Raw genomic sequence first — 16,226 nt, forward strand, 5'->3', positions numbered from 1 at the left:
GAGTGGTGAGCTCTCTAGCTGGGCAGTTTAGTTCAGTACTGAACTGGTTGGGAGTTCAACAGTGAGCTGTGTGGAAACTCTCTCTTCTGCCCTTCTAACTTCAACCTGTAAGCATCTGATCCTTTTTTGAACTGTGTTTTAAAGGGGGTTTGCTTATTGGGACTGTTTTATATATTCGGATCAGTATAATTAAGTCTAGTTTGGATAGACTGTGTTTTAGATTAGATTACTTACAGTGTGGAAACAGGCCCTTTGGCCCAACAAGTCCACACCGACCCGCCGAAGCGCAACCCACCCATACCCCTACATTCACCCCATACCTAACACTACGGGCAATTTAGCATGGCCAATTCACCTGACCCGCACATCTTTGGACTGTGGGAGGAAACCGGAGCACCCGGAGGAAACCCACGCAGACACGGGGAGAACGTGCAAACTCCACACAGTCAGTCGCCTGAGTCAGGAATTGAAATCGGGTCTCTGGCGCTGTGAGGCAACAGTGCTAACCACTGTGCCACCGTGCCGCCCATTCTGTTCTTTATGTTTCATTGTGTAATTTTGTGAATACATTTTTGTGTGTGTTTTAAACCTGGTAGTCAACCTTGCTAACTTAATCCAAGTAATTTTTACTGTACACTTACCAAAACAAATTGCAAAGTTATGGTCTGGGCTGCCTGCTTAAGAATGTTTTGAATGGACTGGCTTAGTCCTTAACAATGTGACGTTTTATAAATTCCTAATTTGGAGATAGAACCCGGGTTCAATTCCCGACTCAGGCGACTGACTGTGTGGAGTTTGCACGTTCTCCCCGTGTCTGCGTGGGTTTCCCCCGGGTGCTCCGGTTTCCTCCCACAGTCCAAAGATGTGCGGGTCAGGTGAATTGGCCATGCTAAATTGTCCATAGTGTTAGGTAAGGGGTAAATGTAGGGGTATGGGTGGGTTGGTGTGGACTTGTTGGGCCGAAGGGCCTGTTTCCACACTGTAAGTAATCTAATCTAATCTAATCTAAACTTTAACTGTTTGGGCGGGGTTAAATTTCGTGGGCGGGATCGGCGTATATTTGGGCGGGGTCTGAGCGTGACTGGGCGGGGTCTGGGTGCTTATGGGGATTCTTTGTGCCGCCGGTCGGAGTTACGTTATTCTGGGCGGGGTCTGTGTTTCACTGAGCGTGGTCTGATTGGTTCAGGGCAGTGTCTGTATGTCACTGGGCGGGGTCTCTGCGAGTTCCTGGGCGGGGTTTGGGGGTTTTAGGGCGGGGTTTGGATTAAATGGGCGGGGCCTGGCGTGCGTTTGTGTGATTGACGGCTCCACGCGGCGCCGGTTGACGGTTTGACCGGTTTCTCTTTCACTTCAGGACATGGCAGACCGAGCAGCGTTAGAGCTTGCGGTGAAGCAACAGGGCGAATTGGTCCGTAAACTGAAGGCGGACCAAGCTCCTCCGGACCAGGTCGGCTTATTAATAAAATCCGGCTCCTGCGGCCTGTGGATCCGCGGACTCGAGTGGCGGCTGTAGCCGGGAGATATGGCCTGAGCCCTGGGAGGGGTAGCTGGACAGTTAGGACGCAGATTCTGATCCCCGGCCTCTACTGAGGGAAACGACTGGCCCAGCAAGATGAGTCAGTGACCCTCTTTCCATCCCTGATGAGGGGCGGGGGATTCCTATTCCCATTCCTGATGAGGGAATGAAATCTGTACTCCTTCCTAACGAGGATGTGAACACTATTCCCATTCCTGATGGAGTGACCAGTCGCATCCCTGATAATGGGGTGAACTTTGTACCCATTCCTGATGCAGAGGTGATTCCTGCTCCTATTCCCATTCCTGATGAAGGGGTGAAATCTGTTCCCATTCCTGATGACAGGGTGAATCCTATTCCCAATCAGGGGAGTGAATACTTTCTATTCCTGATGAAATTCCTAATTTCCCCTCCCCCCACCTTGTCTCAGTCCCAACCCTCGAACTCAGCACCACCTTCCTAACCTGCAATCTTCCCGATATCTCCATGCCCACCCCCATTCCGGCCTATCACCCTCACCTTAACCTCCTTCCACCTATCGCATTTCCAACACCTCTCCCTCAAGTCCCTCCTCCCTATCTTTTATCTTAGGCTGCTTGGCACACTCTCATTCCTGAAGAAGGGCTCATGCCCGAAACGTCGATTCTCCTGCTCCTTGGATGCTGCCTGACCTGCTGTGCTTTTCCAGCAACACATTTTCAGCTCTGATCTCCAGCATCTGCAGTCCTCACTTTCTCCGAAATGAACCCTATCCCTGATCAGGGGATAAACTCTATTCCCATTCCTGAACAGTTGCCTGCATTCCCATGTCGCAAAGTCTTTGATTTTCCCCCACTGCCCCGTGCCATCATGGATGAGTGTCTGGCTGGCATTCATGTAATTCAAAAGTTTCCGACTTCCTTGTTTGTAAAGTTGGCTAATATGAAAACAAAATACTTTAGATTAGAGGAGGAAGTGCTGGAAGCCTTGAAATGGTTAACGGTGGATAAATCTCCAGGACCTGATCAGGTGTACCCGAGAACTCTGTGTTAAGCTAGAGAAGTAATTTCTGGGCCTCTTGCTGAGATATTTGTATCATTGATAGTCACAGGTGAGGTGCCAGAAGACTGGAGGATGGCAAACGTGGTGCCACTGTTTAAGAAGGGTGGTAAGGACAAGCCAGGGAACTATAGACTGATGAGCCTGACCGGTGGGCAAGTTGTTGGAGCGAATCTGAGGGACAGGATGTACATGTATTTGGAAAGGCAAGGACTGATTCGGGATAGTCAACATGGCATTGTGCATGGGAAATCATGCTACACAAACTCGATTGATTTTTTGAAGAAGTAACAAAGAAGATTGATGCGGGCAGAGCAGTTGATGTGATCTGTATAGACTTCAGTAAGGCATTTGACAAGGTTCCCCCTGGGAGACTGATTAGCAAGGTTAGATCTCATGGAATAGAGGGAGAACTAGCCATTTGGATACAGAACTGGCTCAAAGGTAGAAGACAGAGGGTGGTGGTGGAGGGTTGTTTTTCAGACTGGAGGCCTGTGACCAGTGGAGTGCCATAAGATTCGGTGCTAGCCCTCTACACTTTGTCATTTCCATAAATGATTTGGATGCAAGCATAAGAGGTACAGTTAGTAAGTTTGCAGATGACACCATCAGTGGTCAGCGAAGAGGGTTACATCAGATTACAACAGGATCTTGACCAGATGGGCCAATGGGCTGAGAAATGGCAGATGGAGTTTAATTCAGATAAATGCGAGGTGCTGCATTTTGGGAAAGTAAATCTGAGCAGGACTTATACTCTTAATGGTAAGGTCCTAGAGAGTGTTACAGAACAAAGAGACCTTGGAGTGCAGGTTCATAGCTCCTTGAAAGTGGAGTCGCAGGTAGACAGGATAGTGAAGAAGGCGTTTGGTATGCTTTCCTTTATCAGTCAGAGTATTGAGTACAGGAGTTGGGAGATCATGTTGCGGCTGTACAGGAGATTGGTTAGGCCACTGTTGGATTATTTCATGCAATTCTGGTCTCCTTCCTATCAGAAGGATGTTGTGAAACTTGAAAGGGTTCAGAAAAGATTTAGAAGGATGTTGCCAGGGTTGGAGGATCTGAGTTACAGGGAGAGGCTGAACAGGCTGGGGCTGTTTTCCCTGGAGCGTTGGAGGCTGAGGGATGACCTTATAGAGATTTACAAAATTATGAGGGACATAGATGGGATAAATAGGCAAAGTCTTTTCCTTGGGGTGGGGGAGTCCAGAACTAGAGGGCATAGGTTTAGGGTGAGAGGGGAAAGATATAAAAGAGACCTAAGGGCCAACTTTTTCACGCAGAGGGTGATACGTGTATGGAATGAGCTGCCAGAGGATGTGGTGGAGGCTGGTAGAATTGCAACATTTAAGAGGCATTTGGATGGGTATATGAATAGGAAGGGTTTGGGGGTATATGAATAGGAAGGGTTTGGAGGGATATGGGCCGAGTGTTGGCAGGTGGGACTAGATTGGGTTGGGATATCTGGTCGGCGTGGACGGGTTGGACCGAAGTGTCTGTTTCCATGCTGTACATCTCTGACTCTGAGATGGTGGAGATCTGAAATAGAAAGTGCTTGAGTCGCTCAGTAGGTCTGGTACCATTTGTGGAAAGTAAAACGTTTCAAATCCAATGACTCTTCTTAGTTCTATGTTACTGTAATCTACATTGTGTTGGGACAATCCTGAAATGAAATTTAAAGTCATAGTGCACAGAGGCAAAACTGACTCCTCTCCACATACCGTCATCTTAGTATTTCTTAATGCAATAAAGAGAGGAATAGGTCATTGAGTCACCCAGGACTGCTGTTCTGTTCAATTTGGTAATGAATGAGCTGTAGCCCAAATTGCCTGCTTTTATTCCATCTTTTATGCTACCCCTTACTGTACAAAAATACATGAATCTCAGCCTTGGAAGCTCCAATTAAACACCTGGCATATACAGCATTTTTGAATATTATTTGTACACTGGAATAACTCTGACGTTATAGATTCCAACAATTGCCTGAGCTGGGACATTGTTATTGTAAATAGCAAACAATTGGAAATAGAACAATCCAGATTAGTATCCAAGTATCTCAGAAGCTATCATAGAGTGCTGTTGATTTGCCACGGATGTCCAGTTTATTCCCCACTGTCTCTATCCGTAAAGAGTTATCACTATTGTGTTGTTTTTAAAATTGCTTTCTTTTGTTGTAGAACATTTCTTAATTGGAAAGAGGAAATGTTAAAATTGGAAAGACAACACAGCAGAGAAAGCTCCAGAGAGCAGGCTAGATAACATTTTGCCCTGTGTTGAAGCTCATTGAAATTGCCTATGATGTAATGAGATAAAAGTTTTCTAAGTGCTGACACTGGGGTTTGGATCTGGGTTTTAGGATAAGTAAGATTTTTAAAAAAAGCATTGCAACCCATTTTATACTGTGAGTTGAAATGCAGAATGAGAAAGCTAGTAACGCCTTCTCCAGTTATAATTGGGCACCCACATCCCATGAATGAATTTTTAAAAAGTTAATAGAAAACAGTATGTTTCCTGTCATAATTACAGGCGAAATGCAAGCTAATTGAGCTGAATTGAGATACAGCTGTGTTTAAATCTGCAAAGCCACATTTATTTTGAGCAGTGCTCACTAGACATAGTACAACTTTTTAAAAATTAATGTAATTCCAATAGAGTTTCTGTGAGCTTTTATGGCATTTTAATGTTGTAACGTATTTGTCAGCAATTTTTCCTGATACTATTTATTTATTGATTGGGTGGGGCAGTAACTGCATGATGTAACATTAGTTCAGATTGCCTCAGGCAGTAGAAACAAAATCATCACAGATTTTTATTCTTTCATGGGATGTGAGCATTGCTGACAAGCCCAATAATTGATGCTCTCACCTAATTTCACTTTAACGGAGTGGCTTGCTAGGCTATTGCAGAGGAACATTATAAGCCTTGACATTAAAGTGATTCCAGAGTCACATATAGGCCAAGTTGAGTGAGATTTCCAGAGTGAACCAGATGGATTTTTAATGACAATCAATAATTATTTTACAGTAATCATCAGTAAGATGAGCTTTGTATTTCAGATTTCATTAGTTGATCTGTAATTCCACCTGCTGCCATGCTGGACTGCAAAAGTCCAGCACAAAGGGTAAGAACATTGTGGAAGACCACACACCCCTCACTCAAACTCTTCTCCCTCCTGCCATCTAGCAGAAGATACCGGAGCATTCTGTATCTCACAGCCAGACTGGGCAACAGTTTCTTCCCCCAAGCCATCCGGCTTCTTAACAAGAGTATGATTAGATTCCTTCCCATCTGAAAATCTTTTCACGACTTCAAATTGCTGCAAGAAAAATGTCTACTATTTATCATGCTTCTATTACACTGTAACGTGCATGTTTTGCATTTTATGCCATGTACGATTGTGTAGCTTGTGCTGTCCATGTTGCATCCTTGGTCCTGGAGGACATTGTCATGTTTTTACTGTATCAGTTGTCTATGGTAGAAATGACAATTAAAACCTACTCTACCCATAGACATTAAAACGTCTTACATGATCCAGAATCAATTTCAATATGAAACCCAATGGCTTCAGATGTATTTTCCTGTTAGTATTATGGCAGAAGGTGCTACCCAGTATTGGAACCTGAGTTGATTAGTGTCTTTTTCATTTTTGTAGTTTTATAAAACTCTGGTGAATGTGGATGACCACATTCTTTGAACTATTATAGCTAGAAGGCATGCTCTTAATTTGCTGTTGCAGGTATATAAGAAACAGTGCAATTCTACAATCCAGCATAACCTTCCCCACGGAGATCTGTCTAATATTCTTTGTACAATGTTAATTATAATGTACAAGATGAATTACTCTGACATCTACAGTTATCAAGACTAGATGCTGTATTTTGAGAAAGCAGATCTTAGCAGGACTTATGTGCTTAATGGTAAGGTCCTAAGGAGTGTTGCCAAACAAAGAGATCTTGAAGTGCAGGTTCGTAGCTTCTTGAAAGTAAAGTTGCAGGTAGATGGGATAGTGAAGAAGGTGATTGGTATGCTTTCCTTTATTGCTCAGAGTATTGAGTACAGGAGTTAGGAAGTCATGTTGTGGCTGTACAGGACATTGGTCAGGCCACTTTTGGAATATTGTTTGCAATTCTGGTCTCCTTCCTATCAGAAGGATGTTGTAAAACTTGAAAAGGTTCAGAAAAGATTTACAAGGGTGTTGCCAGGGTTGGAGGATTTGAGCTAAAAGGAGGGGTTAAACAGTCTGGTACTGTTATCTCTGGAGCGTCAGAGGCTGAGGGGTAACCTTATAGAGATTTATAAAATCATGAGGGGCATGGATAGGATAAATAGTTAGGTCTTTTCCCTGGGGCCGGGGAGTCAGAACTAGAGGGTATAGGTTTAGGGTGAGAGGGGAAAGATATAAAAGAGATCTAAGGGGAAACGTTTTCACCCAGATGGTAGTACATGTATGGAATATACTGCCAGAGGAAGTGGTGAAGGCTAGTACAATTGCAACATTTTAAAAGGCATCTGGATGGGTATATGAATAGGAGGGGTTTGGTGGAAATGGGCCTGTTGCTGGCAAGTGGGACTAGATTGGGTTGGGATATCTGGTCGGCATGGACAAGTTGGACCGAAGGGTCTGTTTCCATGCTGTACATCTCCATGACACTAACTATTCTCGAGAGCTATGATACATAGATCTGTATTATGTATATTAATATATAAATAGTTGATCTTAGATAGTGTGGAGGCAGAGCTGCAGATGGAGAGATGGTGGTGGAGTGGCAATGTACAGGTAACCCAGAGACCCTGGACTTAGATGCCACAATGGTAGAATTTAATATTGCTTAATAAACCTAGAATTAAAACCCAGTCTCAGTAGTGGTAAGTATGAACCCATTGCTGTTAAATACCAATCTAATGGAGCTCAGCAGCCTTAAAGCTGGGGTTTATATTAATCCTGCAGCAGATTTTTTTTTTGCTCATCTGGACCCATTGCTAGTTCAGCATCTAGTTCCCAAATAACCTATAGGGCAGGAGTTTGTCCTTATCCAGCTTGGCCTACATCTGACTCCAGGTCCACAACAATGTGTTTGATTCTGAACCTGGGAAGTATCCACGAAGACCGCTGAAACCAATTCTGATGCCTATGACACCATGTTCAAAATGCATATGTGGGTATGCTGGTGAATTGCTGACGATGCAGGTGGGTGATCTCACTGTGTCAGCAACAATGAAGTTTAAATAGGTATTGATTGAGAAAGTGGGCAAATGTGTTTATTCGAAACCATTCTGCTATGTGCTTTCAGAAGGTGATCATGGTAGGGAAATTTATTAACTGTAACAGAACTGGAAGAACCTTGCCAAAATAGGAAAGCATTTGCAAAACAAATCTGATGAGGCATTGTGACATTTAAGAAAGTATGAAGGTGCAAAGTGGGTGAAACATTTATATTCTGATACAAGTGTCGGCAAAACTTGTCCTTAATTACTATTAAAATCCAGGTGGGATTTATATAAATTGAAAATGGTAATTACTTATGCGTTGCACAGCAATCAAGTATCAACTTCATGATATTTGTAATGTTACATTAGTTGCTGAAATAGTCAGCACTGATCTGTTTTGTTTTTATTTGGTAACATGATACTTGGTTGTAACCATCAATACAAAGAACCAACAATTTGCGAGAAGTTCTTCCAGATCTGTGTGATTGAAATTTGTTGTTTGTTTTAGTTAATTATCATTGTTACTCCTCCCACCATGTTTTGCTGCCACCTGAACCACTGGGTTAGTGGTAATTGCTGACCAGTTTTCTCCTGTTCCTTCATGCACGACCCATCTGGAAATTCCTTCCCCTTGTGATTTTTAATTATCGGACCTGGTGAATTCTGAATTATGGATGGAGTCTACGGGAATGGAAATTTTAACGGGTGGATTTCAATGGGACTTGAATATTAACATTGCTTTCTGGGACTTTGATAATTGTTGGAATTAAACTTTTGCATTGAATCTGAAACCAAAATGAACAAATTTGGAACATTTGCTGCAAAATACTGGTCTGGATTTATCTGCAACGGGATTGGACATCACAACATGATTGCACGGGTGATGTGCTCTCTGCCTAATGAGCAGGTGCGTAACTTGTAACAGATGTATGTAAATACTAAAGAAATGTTTTAGCTTGTAGTTCAATGCATTTACCACTTAATATTTAGCCAACACATTAGTGCTCAGATGTTCAGTGACAATAATAATTTGTCTGTGTAATACCTTAAGAATGAAATGACCCAAGTTGATTTGTATTTAAGGCGGGGATCGATTTTTGAACAGTAAAGGAATTTATGTTTATGGTGAGTAGGCAGGTAAATGGAGCTGAGTCCACAATGAGATTAGTCAGGCTCGATGGGCCGGATGGCCTACTCCTCCTATTTCTAATGTTATTATAGGATAACATTTGGCATAAAACCATTTCGTGCAATATTAGAGTAGATGGCCAAAACCGTGGACAAGAGTTAGGTTTTAGGGATGAGAGAGAGGCAGAGAGGTTTAGAGAGGCAACTGTCGGAGTTAAGAGCCTAGACTGTCAAAGGCACAGTTGCCATTGATGGATCACGGTCAAAAGGAGGGGTTAGATGTATGCAGATATCACTAAGCTAAAGCTTGAGGTGATTCCAGAAAACATGAAATAATGTGATATGTCAAGCCTAAAATTTGCTGTTTGAGAATCTTTCTCCCAGGTTGCTGTACCTTCACAAAAGTAAATCTTCCCTGAAGTGTACTTTGTCAGCCAGTCAAGCAACCTCGCTGATTTTCGTTTTTATATTTAGATATTTGTCTTCATAATTAAAGGACGACCTGAATGGAGGAAAAAGATAGTGACTGCAAGTAGTGGTTAGTGTCCCTATCTTTGAACCAGGAGGCCCAGGTTTCAGTAATACCTGCTACGTAGGTGTATCATAACAACTCTGAACAGGTTAGTTTGAAAATATCTGAATGGCCAGCCAAAGCACTGAGGAAAAGTACCACAAAATGAAACAGTCAAATTGCTTAAATAATTTATTTGCATCACTAGCTATGCTCCTCCTTGGAAAGTGGTTGAGAGAAATTCAGAGTTGAAGCAGAGTATGTTAACAGTTCCACAATCCATCATGAACCCCACTGTTAAATACCCTTGTAGCACTTGCAGTTGATACTCATACTTTGTGAAGGTAACTTGACAACCACATAACCATTTTATAATTTAGAGGTAATATTGCTTTTCAGTTACTCACACCAGTGAGACTTGTGAACCTGATTCCTGCAGCTATCTATTTTGAAATGCTGGCAGCCTACAGGACTGTATGTTTTAAATAGATAAAAACAATGACTGCAGATGCTGGAAACCAGATTTTGGATTAGAGTGGTGCTGGAAAAACACAGCCGGTCAGGCAGCATCCGAGGAGCAGAAAAATCGACATTTCGGGCAAAAGCCCTTCATCAGGAATACAGTTTAAATGGGTGTTCTAATGTAACTTTTAACTATTTTGTTCTACATGAGTGGAAGGTGTGTTCCAACCTACTGTAATTTTTGGTACTCTGGAAACTGCTGGGAATTGAGAGCAGAAGCCGTTGTTGCATTTATTCATATTGATTCAGTATTTTGGCCTCTGGAAATTCTTAACATGGAATAAGTAGCACTGAAACGTGTATAATTTTTAAAAATGCACCCCCAGCCCTGGAGTTTTCGTATTATTTCTGTCAAAATGCAGCAATTCTCAGCTTTCAATTTATGGCCTTAAACCAAAGAAAATGCATTTATATTGTGAGTTTCAAGACATACTTTTGAATTGTAGTCAGTGTTGTAACATAGGAAACTAGAAAGCCAATGTTCACGCAGCAGACTCTCACAAATGGCATCTGTGATACTCAATCTGGTTTTGTAGTTTTGATTGAATGACAAATATTGGTCAGGACACAGAATAACTTCCCTGCTTCTGTTTGAAATAGACTATCTGATATAGTTAAGAGAGTTTTTTTACTCATGATGAATGCTGGTTGAAAGAAAGATTTTAGCCCTTTTCTAATGTTTTAAAATTTATTTTTAAAATCAGGTTACAGAAGCATTGGCAAAATTGCTGGAGTTGAAAGCTCAGCTTGGAACTAATGATGGAAAACAAACGTTTGTCCTCAAAACACCCAAGGTATGTTAGATGTGATTGTAAATAAAAGCTTCAGAGAGAGGCAGAACTCCACTTTATGTTGCTGAATATTTTTAACAGCCAGATATCACAGAAATCTTACATGCAGAAGGAGTGAACCCTTTTTCTCATATCACTTTTTTGTTTCTTTTGTTAATCAACTTTTGCTTTTATGAGCAGGAACAGTTTCTCTATCTGTTAATGATTTTGAAAACTACTGTCAGATTTGCTCTAAGCCGCCTTTTCTCCAACAATAACAGGCCCAACTTCTTCAGCCTTTCTTCATAAGTGAAGTTTCTCATTCCTGGAATCATTCCTGTAAATCTCTTCAGTACTCTGTCTAATGTGATTATATTCTCCTTATAACTGAGGCATCCAGAGTGATGCATAATAGATCTGAAAACAACTGCGTTTGTCTGCAGAGAGGCAAGTGACTGAAGTTGACAGCCACATTTACGTACCATCATTGCTTTCAATATCCGTTATATTTGTGTCAGTGGTAGCCATTACACTGCAGTTCTGTTGAGAGCTTCCCAATAGGTTTGAATTTTATTATCTTTATACTGCAGAGTTACACAGAATGGATGTGCTTCTTTTTGTTATCTTAAGTAAGCTTTCAATTTTTCAGGGGACCAGAGACTATAACCCAAAGCAAATGGCTATCCGTGAAAAAGTCTTCAGCACCATCATTAACTGCTTTAAACGTCATGGAGCTGAAACCATTGATACTCCAGTGTTTGAGCTCAAGGTAAAACACTCAATGGGCCTGTGCAACACCTGTTCCAATTTGAATTGGGCAGGATAGAAAAATCTTTGACAGAACAGTGCTATTGTCAAGGTTGTTTGGTAGACTGGTATTTGTGTATCATTATTTGTGTATCTTAGTAGATAAAGATCAACATGTAGTAAGTTTTAGCCTCTGTGGGAAAACCTGGTATTATTCCTGTTACAATAATCAGTCCTGGATATTTAACCGTTGCTACTTTCCCTACATTGTAGAGTTTTTCTCAGTCTTAAGTTCAGAAACATAAAATCTGTCTTGAGGGTCGAATTTATTGCATGTGTTGCGAATGTTAAATACCATGTGGAACTTAACTATGTTCTCATGTAGGGAAGACCTGAGCAGGTTTGGTTCTTGGGCTTGCACAACTGTCCAGAGTTTTTCCTGGTTGCTTTTCTTTTAGTCTGTTGACTTCTGACTTTAATTCCACAAGTTTGTCATGATTTAATTTGAACTCTTAACAGCTGAGTTATTAGTCTATATCATAAATATCAGGCTGACATTTCTCTATGTCTCTGGTTTTGCTTGCAATTGAGAGATTGATAATGTAGTTATCTTGAAATCATCAACGTACAATATTTTTGCAGTCCTGGTGTAACACAGCATCTCCCTAATGAGTGCCTTGTGTCTGTAGCACATTGTGGTCTAATGTTTTGTTTCACCTGTCTTCACTGCACCAAGGCCATATATGTGGTTTTGGACAAAATTGCCATTAGCTTGACTACCACAGACAAAGAACAACAAAGGACAAAGAAAATTTACAGCCCGTCGGCCCTCCAAGCCTGAGCCAATCCAAATCTACTGTCTAAACCTGTCACCCAATACATACTATACAACATGATTAAATAATGCTTAAGTAGCCTGTCACCGCTGCATCTTAAACAGGAGTCAAGTGTACCTTTCTGTCAGTCTGTGTTGTATGTTCGTCAGTGGGCTTTGTTCAGAAAGGTAATAAATAAATGAAAGGGAGAGTTCAGATCATATAAGCTGTTAGCTCTCAGGTTTTGATGAGAGAGAACTGATTAACTGTCACAGCTTGTATTTGTCTTATGATAGTTCAAACCTTATTGGCCACAATTGCAGATAATGGGGAATGAGCAAAGTCATGTTTCAGTTGCTTCATATTAGTCAAACATTCAGTTGATCCCAGCAAAAGTTATTATTTATTGCATGTGAATGTTGCATTTATTCTTATTTCACTCAAAAGATCCTCATTAATTCCTGACAATATGTTTATGAATTATTTCTTGCTAACTCGTTGTTTATTTGTTTTCTTTAGGAAACACTTACTGGAAAATATGGTGAAGACTCAAAACTTATTTATGACTTAAAGGATCAGGGTGGCGAGCTATTGTCATTGCGTTATGATCTGACTGTATCCTTGATGTGAACTAAAATAGTCAAAGAAAACAACCCTATTGCAGCATAAACAGGCCCTTTAGCCCATCTTGTCACTGTCTGTCATCAAGCACCTAACTACTCTAATCCTATTTCCAGAACTTGGTTTACAGCCTTGTGTGTTTTCACGTTTCAAGTATTCATCTAAATACATTTTAAACATTATAATGGTTCTTGACTGTAGCCCCCTTTCAGCCAGCAAGTTCCAGAAATCTATCACACTGGGTGCAAAACAATTCTCATTGAACTCAGTTTAAGTCTCCTGCCCCTACTAAGGGAAATATTTATTCTTATTGACCTTATCTATGCCCCTCATAGTTTTGAGGACTCAGTCAGGCTCTTTCTAAAGAAAACCCTGTCCATTTACCATCTCTTCCTAGTTGAAACATAGTATTTCTCATTGTTGAGATGTGTCGAAGCACTTAACAGCCAGTGAATTACAATCAGCGTATTGTCACAGTCGTAATGTAAACAATTGTCAGCCAATTAAACTTAAGATCTTTTTAAGAGCAATCAAATAATAATCAGATAATCTGTTTGTGCGATGTTTGAAGGATAAATGTTGGCCAGGGCAATAAGGATAACTCAATAAAACCACAAGACCTGTGCAAATCAGAAACAAAAACTGAAATTGCTGGAAAAGCTCATCATGTCTGGCAGCACCTGTGAAGAGAAATTAGAGTTAATGTTCTGGATCAGGTGATCCTTCCCCAGAACTGGGGGAAGGCTCACCAGACCTGAAGCATTAACTCTGATGTCTCTTCACAGATGCTGCCAGACCTGCTGAGCTTTTCCTGCACTTTCAGATTTTGCACCAAGGATATGTCATTGGCCCAGCTTAAAATAGTGGTACAAGATCTTTCACATTCACCAGAATGGACATCTGGGGCCTTGGTTCAACATTTTGTCCAAAAGGTCCCATAACTGACATTGCAAAACTGCCTCAGTACTGCACTGAATTTTCACCCTTTTGTCTTTTCTGCTCATGTGCTGGAGCGATCTTTGAACTGAGAACCTTTTGTCTCAGAGTGCTACCAACTGAGCAATGGCTGAGGCAAGAGTAAGATAAATGCACACAATTCTATAACAGTGGCATTGTATGTAGCAGGCAGGACAGGTTGAATAATGCAATGGATTCTGGAGATTTGTCACTGTGACTTTTTATCTCTGAAAGCTGGCCTCAAGTCCAATTACATATGATGCAAAGGGATCTATTGAGTTTGAGTATATCTCCATCAACTTCCTAATCTGGGTGGACCCATGGCAGAAAAATGCCCCTAATTAGGTGCCTTCATTTGGAGGTCACAGGATTGCTTGTGTAAGAAATGGAAAACCCTCACAGTGCAGTGATGGTTGCTGTTCTGAGTTTAGAACTCAGACAGATTTTTCTGAAGTACTTGATGCTTTGTGTTTGTTATTTGATCTGAACAGTTATCCCTGCTAGGAAAGTCACATGCGGATTTAGATAAGCAGGCTGATGCCATTGAATAACTTTCCAACATTATCAAATTTGTCATTTGTCAAAGCTCAAAATGAAGATAAACTGATCGTGTTAGATACTGGAGGACAATTGGCAGTCAAGGCGCCAAACCTCTGCACTTCCAGAACGCAGATGAAACAAGAATAAATGCAAATTAATTCTTTCAATTCTCTGACAAGCTGAAAAATTATAATATTTCAAGTAGAGCTGTGCAGCCAATCATTGTTATCATTCTGTGTATTTGGCCTTGACCTTTTCAGGTTCCTTTTGCCCGTTATTTAGCGATGAATAAAATTACCAACATAAAGAGGTATCACATTGCTAAAGTATATCGAAGAGATAATCCAGCCATGACCAGAGGCCGCTACAGGGAGTTTTATCAATGTGTGAGTATACATGGAGCTGATGGTTTTGGAGATGCATTCTACTAAGAATTAATTCACCGAGCAAAATGGAATAGTTTTGGAAAAGCTGAATGTTCGTGGCTATTCCAAAAGGCTGCATGCATAATGTCTGAAAGCTGCTCCTTGAGAATCCATTGTGTAGGTAGCACTAGTATAGAAAGTGATATTTTTCAGCGCTTCCATGCTTCAGTTGATGTCTATTATGTACTGAACTGTATGTAGGTTTTCATATTACTGGGATTCTGCAATGTGAGCTGAGGAGATCCACAAAATCATTGGTTTCTCTGTTTTTGGGGTAATGACGGTACAATTCTACAATGTGCACTTTAACCAGTGTCACTGGGGCTTCGGGCTGAGGGTTGCTGAGAGCATGCTATCAATGGCAGGGATCCCAAAGAAGTTTCTCCACTTTGATGGGGAATCCATGGGAGTGAGTCACTATTGGAACGGGTAATTTAAAAGACATGTGCTTCGATTTAGACAATAAGTCAGAATTAATAAACATGATTATCTTTACATGATGCTTTTGTAGAAATTTGTTATTTAATCTGGTCATATACAGTTTGTGGAGTTGTTTTGCCTCTCAGCAAATCCACTTTGTATAGACAATGTTAATCCTAATGTACATTATTCTGCTCACATCATGCATATTGATTCTGTTTTGTTTCATATAGCATCAGCCTGTCTGACTTTTCAATTATTGTAAGTGAAATTTGTAAGCAAATTAGCTGTTTCAAATATGAATATGTAAATTAGGAGCAGGATCAGGGCATTTTGACAATGAGTCTCCTCCACAATTGCTTTCCATTGTTGTAATTTCTCATCAGCTTATACAGTATCCATTGCTGCAAAGCAAAATTTATTTATATTGCTGGGCCCTTTTTTAATTGTTTTAAAAAACTGTTTCCTTTCTCAGGATTTTGATATTGCTGGTCAGTATGATCCAATGATTCCTGATGCTGAATGTCTGAAAATTGTTCATGAGATCTTCAGCGAGCTGCAGCTGGGAGACTTTGTCATTAAGGTAAAGTGAGGGCATTTAAGTCATATTCAAAAGGTTTTAAAACAGTAAAATGTTGGAGATGCCACAGTCGGACGCCACTCCTTTCATTTTATTCCTTTCTTGGTTAGAACCCTGGGCATCAATGTGATGGCTTTGATGATGATATTAGTCTAAAGGCAGGTAAAAATCAGACCAGCATGCAGCTTTTCTCAATGTGCAAAGCTGACGAACAGACTTAGGATGTTTGGCATAATTTTTTTATCTTAACTGCCAGGCATATTTGAGACATTATCTAAGCAGGTAGACATTGTGTCAAAGCCCCAAGTGATCTCCCTACTGTTAGATAATCACTTTGAAACTTTCCTGTGCATCCTAAAGTAGTTAAGGTTGAACTTTGGATTCTCTGTTTACATTAAACCGTCCTGTTGCCTCCAGTTAAAATCAAAACC

General features: G+C 40.9%; 1 protein-coding gene across 2 annotated transcripts in view; it reads left to right on the top strand.

Moving 5' to 3' along the window:
- The first annotated feature begins 1,281 nt into the window (after positions 1-1,281).
- The window catches only part of hars (histidyl-tRNA synthetase), a 32,176-nt gene continuing 17,231 nt past the window's right edge, over positions 1,282-16,226 (top strand). Inside the window, exons 1-7 of one of the 2 annotated variants that reach the window (XM_060837434.1) lie at positions 1,358-1,447; positions 8,327-8,666; positions 10,625-10,714; positions 11,340-11,459; positions 12,772-12,867; positions 14,631-14,756; positions 15,691-15,798. In XM_060837434.1, the coding sequence (XP_060693417.1) occupies positions 8,556-8,666; positions 10,625-10,714; positions 11,340-11,459; positions 12,772-12,867; positions 14,631-14,756; positions 15,691-15,798 (651 nt within the window). In that variant the 5' untranslated portion in view covers positions 1,358-1,447; positions 8,327-8,555. Of the gene's footprint in view, positions 1,448-8,326; positions 8,667-10,624; positions 10,715-11,339; positions 11,460-12,771; positions 12,868-14,630; positions 14,757-15,690; positions 15,799-16,226 lie in introns of both variants that reach the window. The other variant, XM_060837435.1, reaches the window with a different exon arrangement.

This window comes from Hemiscyllium ocellatum, chromosome 16 (genome assembly GCF_020745735.1).
Source record: "Hemiscyllium ocellatum isolate sHemOce1 chromosome 16, sHemOce1.pat.X.cur, whole genome shotgun sequence".
Classification (NCBI taxonomy): domain Eukaryota; kingdom Metazoa; phylum Chordata; class Chondrichthyes; order Orectolobiformes; family Hemiscylliidae; genus Hemiscyllium; species Hemiscyllium ocellatum.